Below are 7605 nucleotides of genomic sequence, written 5' to 3' on the forward strand. Positions count from 1 at the left end.
GTTGAAACTTTGAGGACTTTGTGGAAGGATCATCTATATCGCACTGCGGTCTATAATCTAAACAGGTAGCCGCATTGTATTGGAGTGGATTTTCTCGAGAACAATTTCTATTGGCCCAAATTCCTGCCACTCATCACACAGCCCCGCCCACAAACCGCAAGTCTGTAGGCTGTACCCATATTGGCGCTCAGTCGGCACACAAACACAGCAGACATTTGGACTTACAAAATGGTATGATGCTGGCTTCTTCTCACTCGGACTTTGTCTTTGATGCATATTTATTTTTTATATAAATTTTGGTTAGCCGGGTCCAAGTGAGGTGCACAGTAAAGCGCAACAGCTAAAGTTAGCCATCATGCTAAACAGCTAGCTGTAACTCCGAGCGTTATTCTAGTAACCATAGTAACGACATTCACGATGAAGCGATTTTCTCTTGTTTAATGCTTGTTTAATGTGATTTTACAAGTGCAGTAATGTTGCGTTGGCAGTTGCTCGATTTAATGGTCCGAGATGGTCCTTTCCCAGGCCAGTGGTTTCCGAAAGGCCGCCGCCTCCGCCGGCAGGCCGGGGAAGAAAGCGGCCGCCAGAGCAGAGCTGACGGAGGAGCAGAAGCAGGAGATCCGGGAGGCGTTTGACCTGTTCGACACTGACGGCACTGGCACCATAGATGTGAAGGAGCTCAAGGTAAGACAGAGACCTACAACCAACCTCAACGGGACAATCTACACTTCAAAAAAAGTTAGGAACTTTTTCTTTTTTTTTGTACAGGTTGCAATGCGCGCACTGGGCTTTGAACCAAAAAAGGAAGAAATAAAGAAAATGATTGCTGACATCGACAAAGAGGGCTCAGGAACCATCGACTTTAATGACTTTCTCAGCATGATGACAACAAAGATGGTAGGTTTCAAAATGACTGGCAGCGCTGTGATTTTTTGGCTGAAGCATCTCCTGTTTGGGTGCTGGATTTTTAACCTCGCCCCGCTCATCATCTCCCTCACTGTGTGGTCGGCTGCTTTGTCCAAGAGGAGTTCCATGGGTTTTGCGTTCGATTGAGCTGTTTTGATTTCTCTGTAGAGCGAAAAAGACTCAAAAGAAGAAATCCTGAAAGCCTTCAGACTGTTTGATGATGATGGCACAGGGAAAATCTCCTTCAAAAATCTCAAGCGGGTTGCCAAAGAACTCGGCGAGAACTTAACAGATGAAGAATTGCAGGTAATTTTTACGGGTATTTTAAAAGGTTTCACAATTGAAATGACAAATGACATGAATTGTCACTCCTGCAATGAAGTACTAAGGGGTGCTAAGTGAACAGGACATGAACATCAGTAAAGAAACGGATGGTGTCCTGTGCAGGAAATGATTGATGAGGCAGACCGGGATGGAGATGGAGAAGTGAGTGAGCAGGAGTTCCTGAGGGTCATGAAGAAGACAAGTCTGTACTGAATCAATTCCTCTTCCTCTTTTCCTACTGAACTGGTCTTCCCTTTTTTATGACTTTTGAGAAATAATATTTTTCCTAATGTTTTCCAATAAATAATTTATGAAATAACAAACAGAGTTTTCTTTATTTCATGTGAATGTTGTTGGTTTTGTTTGGTTATGGTCCAGAGGACTTTCATGCACTTAAATAAGGAGCTGTTCATTCTGGATAAAGTTTAGTTGCATTTAGATAAATTTACCAAACAGAAATATCCCGAGCGAAATACAATCAGTAGTTGGAGGGACAGTCCCCCCGGGAGACACTTTAAGTGTCTTGCTCAGGGACACAATGGTAATAAGTGGGGTTTGAACTTGGGTCTTAGTCCTGGAGGGATGAAACAAGATGCATTGAAGTTCTCAAATCACCTAACCGTGAAATGGAGAAATAGGCTCGGATAGATAATGCGGTTCAATCTATGCTGAGCACATGCAAGAATCATGTGAACAATCTCCTGGTTAGGTTAGAAATAGCTGGATCAGAAAAGGATGTGAACTATTCACAAATAGTTTTTTAATATCTAATATCTGACTTCAGACACACAAACTGTGGCATAACCACAATAAATTACTCAAAGTGCAGTGTTGATAAGCTCCACAGGAATACTAGAAGCTGATCATGGGAAGCATGATCATTTTTTGTGTCAACAGCTAATTTAGCTAACATTATAATAGAGTTTATAATGTAAACTCATCTGATGTTACCTCGACATAAAGGGGCATGACACAACAGAAGTTACAAGAATGAACAGTTTGTAATTTATTAACACATGGAAATATTTTCTGTAAATATATTACCAATGTTAGAGAAAAGCCCAAAATAAAAGAAAACTGAACGGGATCGAGGAAAAGACAGAACGCCGGGAACCAGGCTTCAGAGAGGCAGCCTGGCCCTGGAGAAGATGGGGGAGAACCAGCCCCCAGTGGAGGAGGAAAAGAAGAGACAACAGCCTTCAAGAGAAAGGCTCTTAACTCTTTTACACTCTGCATTTGACTCCCAAAAAGTCGCCCCAGACCGATCAGACTGTCGTTTTTCTGCCTGTAACAGGAACACAGTGGTCATCCAGCCCCCCACAGGACTTTCGCGTCATGGCACCTCAGGCCATTTGTTTGCCTTCTGGCATCCTGGTGATACTTCCTGTGAGCAGAAGTGAGGGGTCTTCATCGACCTGGAGTTTTTTTTAGAGAAATAACACTCCTGGCCTCCATGTGTCCCACATTGCTCTGGGTAAGGTGGGACATTTTGTTCAGCTTACATGCCACTGATCTAAAAAAAAGTGAAGTGATTGTCACATGTGATACACAGCAGCACAGCACACGATGCACACAGTGAAATTTGTCCTCTGCATTTAACCCATCACCCTGAGTGAGCAGTAGGCAGCCATGACAGGCGCCCGGGGAGCAGTGTGTGGGGACGGTGCTTTGCATGTCATCCTTTCGCAGGGGCCATGCTAATGTTCTCTGTAGCGATCCAATTTTAGTATATGTGCAGCCGTAGCAAGCACATGACCTCAGTTCTGATGTGAAGGTGATGCAGAGTCTCCTCACCATTAGAGGGCGATGCATTTGCTGATTTCAATGAACAGAACCAAGATTTGCACTGCAGTCATGTCTGCTTGTTTAATTAAACAGTCGGAAATGAAGGTGACTTGTGGCTTTCTACATTAATCATTTATGCTTCAGCTTCCTCTCAATAATTATTGTATATAATGGACACAATGCTGGGAATATACTCGTGCTTAACCAAATTATTTATTATTTAAAAATGATTTAATAACCGTTTTTGTTACTTGTTACTTTTATCATATTCCACTGCATAGCTCTGTGGTTTTCCTTTTTATCACATGGACTTCACCGATGGATAATCGGTATGACCGTGGCCCTCACTGGTTTGGAACCCCAACCGTAACTCCAGCCTGCTGAAATGAGTAAAAAAAAGGCACAGTATGAGCCATGGGGTGCCATGGGGAGGCCAAGGCTCAATAAGCAGCTCTGCAGCTGTCAAGTTCGGGCCAAAGAAATGACTGAGCACTTTCAAACTTTCTGCCATGGCATTTTAAGAAATGACTTTACAGAAACCTATTATAATGATCCTGTAAATGTGATTTTTCCCTCTCGTGGGCCTTCTGTTGATATCAACTGTGGCTCTGGGGAGCAGAGATGATAGATGAGGGTTTTGAGGGCTGAGAATCAGACTGATGTAAGTGACATTTGACTTTTGTGTACTAATTTGAATTTTTAAACAACTGTTCACTGATCAAGAATGAATTTGTCTATCCGGTAACAGAAAAAGATCTTTTTGTTTTATATTTCACCCAAAACCCCTACAGTCACAAAAAGGCTTCTCCTCAACTTGTTGTTCCCTATGGATGTCCTATACGGTACAACTTCATGATAAAGGGACCAGTGTTGTGTAATGTTGAATTAAACAATGCATTTCACAAACAGTGAATGTGAGTGGAAATCACATTTAGCCCAAAATCCCATACAGTACGTCTCAATGGGCTTTGACAGACCCTACAGTTGACACCCCCCACACTTGAACCTTCTGCACAGAAAGGAAAGGAAAAACTCCACACAAAACCTCTCAGGGAGAAAAAAGGTCAGAAGAAACGTTGGGAAGGAGTGATAGAGGGAGGTCCTTCTAGGGTAGAGTGAGCCTGACAGTGGTGTCAGTGCAGGGATGGTGAGAATAAGAGAAAAAATAAGTCCTACAGTTGTAGAGGAATATCGGTGCTTTCGGATGATGTCAAATAAACGATGCATGCACCAAGGCTGGCACTACTTTTTAACGATATTTTGTAAGGCGCCGCATAAAATCACTAACGCCATTATTATAAAATGAATTAAATTCTGCACTGCATCGATTATTAATTGCAACACCGATATTATACAGTGGGAAAAACAACTCTTTGGCAGCCACTGATTGTTGTCCCATTAAAAAGATGAGAAAGGTCTGTAATTTTCATCATAGGCACACTTCGAGTGAGAGACAGAAAATAAAATCCAGGAAATCCTGTATTAATGGCGCCTGTTTGATCTGGTTATCTGTATAAAAGTCAGACTTTACTTTACTTTACTTTATTTTATTTTGCAGAAGCTTTTATCCAAAGCGACTTACAGGAGGACGACACCAGCAATTCTAGATCGATTTCTGTAGATTTTGAATTTACAAAACTAAGAGCCCTGATAAGGCCCAACTTGTCAGCGAAGAGCATGCTCGGAGATGGTAAAGTGCTAGACTGGTATTATTTTGTGTGTGTGTACGCATGTGTGTGTTAGTGTTAGATTTGTCTGAAATACTTTTTGAACAAGTGGGTTTTCAACTGCTTCTTAAAGGTGGTGGTAGTCTCGGCTAGTCGAATGGAGCAGGACAAGTTGTCCCACCAGCCAGGGACAACGAAGGAGAACAGTTGATTGGAATCGGAGACCCCGTGAAGAGGGAATTTTCAGTCTCATTTCATTTGTACATCTGACTCCAACATCCACCATGGCCAAGACCAGAGAGATGTCTAAGGACACCAAGGAGGGGGGGGGGACTGGCCAAAGACCTGAGGAGAGCTGGGACCACAGTAACAAAGGTTACTATAAGTAACACAGGACGTCATCATGGATTCAAATCCTGCAGCACTCGAAACGTCCCCCTGCTTAAGACAGCACATGTCCAATCTGGTCTCTGATCAAGAGGAGGATTGAGAGAATGTCGTGGTCAGGAGAGATTATGCTCTCTGCAAAGGGGACAGGACAACTGATTAAGGAAAGGATGAATGGGGCCAGGTATCATGAGATTTTTGGCAAGAAAAACCTTCCAGATCTTCCAGAACGATCTGCTGAAGCTGGTTGGTTTCAACATTTGATGAACAAACAAATACAGATGAGAACTGTCTTATTTAATAAAGAAAGGAATAAAATGAACTCCTTATAAAATGACCTATGAATATAATCCAAATAAAAAAAAAATAACTAGTTAATTTTCATAAACAGTTCATTTTATGAACTGAATTTATAATAGTCCTTTTTGCTATTTTTCTGGCTGTAATTGATATGGGAGGGTCAAATTAGAGCCCCTCCTGTGAACAATATGGCTATGTGAATGTGGTGAAGGATCAACTATTGTGGGATCCTAATGGGACATGGTGGGGACCGCTTTTTTTTGCCCCCTTCCTCCAGACAGACCGAGACCGCCACTCGTCTGTTTCTTTTTCCAGACAAGTTGAAGGAAACACTGTTTACAGTGAAAGTACGCATCAGAAACAGCGAAAGCACGAAGTGGAAAATGCAACACAAAGATAGACTCACCGCGTCAGCTTTTCTTAATCTGCTTTTGGTTCCATGCTTGCAAATACAGGTAAACATCCTGAACTTTGGCCAATTTTAACCTACATATAAAATAAATTCAACATATATAAATGTATAATATGTGGACAGCATGCTACGTGTAGTACTGAGGAAAGGATACATGCACGTTAGAATCACAGAAATCTCCAGGCGTTCCTGAATTTACAGGAAAATTGTTATTTAGGTCGTACGTGAAAATCCCACCTACAGAAAATATCAAATACATATTACTTTTCCTCTCAATGCACCAGTTTCCTGTGTGGCCACTAAGTCCTAAAGGTCAAGTGTATGTGTTCTGACTGTACACCATGTCAGGCAGACCCTTCTTAACGGTTCACAGTTTAGCTTTAGAGCTTCATCGGAAGACCATCTCCTGTGGTATGTCTGTCCTACGTTCCTCGTATACCTTCTATTCCACTGTATTGAGCGGCATGGCGATATGTATAGTGCATAAGAAGGACAAGCTTACTTCAGAGTAACGTTTTAAAAATGCTTTTAAATGATGTTATTAATGTTTTAGTGATGTTTTAATTTTGTGAGCTTTGTTTTAAAATGAATCATCATGAAATAATATAATGGACCTGCATAACTGAATCCCTGTGTGTCCTGTCTATGCCATGCGATGCTAAAACCTTCGCTGAGCCATGCAGACTTTCACCTTACATCAGCACAGACCGAACATAACTGACTGAGCAAAAAGTAGGACGCTACGTGAATGAGCAGAAAAATAATGAAGAGACCATTCCCATTAGAGACAGAGACCAACAAATGGCCATCCCCCACCTACGACGTTCCTCCTTCCTGTACGCTTTCCGTAATATCGGGAAATTTGTCACTCGTTTTTTCGTTCTGAATAACTGTGAAAACAGATTCATCTCTGAACTGTTAAAATGGTCCTTCACTTAGAGTTTGTGGTTCTGTGATACAGTGTACAGCCTCCTTGCTGTCTGTTATTCAGTCTTTTTGCTCTTATCCTGGTTACATTTCTTAAAATGATCCTGAAAGCTACAGAAATTAACATATAGTTTTAGGGAAAATAACGAACATGCTTAAATGTATTACTATATTTAATAAAATTAAAGTAAAAATAATGTCATTTTTAAAATAACAATTGTTATTTAAACAATTTGACATTTAAATATGAATTGCAGCACAATTATTATTTTCATACATACCTCTCTTTGTTTGTCTTGCAGTAGGGACACATGCACACCTACACACCCACAAGTTCCAGGTCCAGACACAACAATGTGGAGATGACACATCAATGATGCACAGACATAACAGTCTGTAGAGCACAGACACAATAATGAAGGCAGAAACAACATTGAGCAACATCGAGCACAGACACATTAATAAGGACAGACACAACACTGAGCACAGACACAACATCAAGCACAGACTCAACACTGAGCACAGACACAACATCAAGCACAGACGCAGCATCATGCACAGACGCATTAATAAGGACAGACACAACACTGAGCACAGACTCAACACAGAGCACAGACACAACACTGAGCACAGACACATCAAGCACAGACTCAACACAGAGCACAGACTCAACACAGAGCACAGACACAACACTGAGCACAGACACATCAAGCACAGACACAACACTGAGCACAGACACAACATCAAGCACAGACTCAACACAGAGCACAGACACAACACTGAGCACAGACACATCAAGCACAGACTCAACACAGAGCACAGACTCAACACTGAGCACAGACACATCAAGCACAGACGCAGCATCATGCACAGACGCATTAATAAGGACAGACACAA

The 7605-nt window shown here is 41.7% G+C and overlaps 1 protein-coding gene, 1 long non-coding RNA gene and 1 other non-coding gene across 4 annotated transcripts; 1 reads left to right on the plus strand and 2 right to left on the minus strand.

Annotated features, from left to right (window-relative positions):
* Positions 1 to 140: 140 nt before the first annotated feature.
* LOC114803308 (caltractin) lies at positions 141 to 1553 on the plus strand. 2 transcript variants are annotated; one of them, XM_029002805.1, is made up of 5 exons: positions 141 to 231; positions 526 to 684; positions 769 to 897; positions 1075 to 1212; positions 1354 to 1553. In XM_029002805.1, the coding sequence occupies exons 1-5, from the start codon at positions 229 to 231 to the stop codon at positions 1441 to 1443; spliced, it is 519 nt and encodes a 172-aa protein (XP_028858638.1). In that variant the 5' UTR covers positions 141 to 228; the 3' UTR covers positions 1444 to 1553. The 2 variants fall into 2 exon arrangements, with proteins under 2 accessions (XP_028858638.1, XP_028858637.1); XM_029002804.1 differs by lacking the exon at positions 1354 to 1553 and having other exon boundaries at positions 1075 to 1343.
* A 742-nt stretch (positions 1554 to 2295) lies between these two features.
* On the minus strand, positions 2296 to 7349 carry LOC114763496 (uncharacterized). The gene is made up of 3 exons (XR_003742343.1): positions 5776 to 7349; positions 3267 to 3395; positions 2296 to 2743 (listed from the first exon to the last, which is right to left on the minus strand). It is a non-coding gene; the product is annotated as an uncharacterized LOC114763496 (long non-coding RNA).
* LOC114763997 (U6 spliceosomal RNA) lies at positions 2877 to 2981 on the minus strand. Its single transcript, XR_003742468.1, has one exon. It is a non-coding gene; the product is annotated as a U6 spliceosomal RNA (small nuclear RNA).
* Positions 7350 to 7605: the final 256 nt, after the last annotated feature.

The sequence above is a fragment of the Denticeps clupeoides genome, chromosome 14, assembly GCF_900700375.1.
Source record: "Denticeps clupeoides chromosome 14, fDenClu1.1, whole genome shotgun sequence".
NCBI lineage: Eukaryota > Metazoa > Chordata > Actinopteri > Clupeiformes > Denticipitidae > Denticeps > Denticeps clupeoides.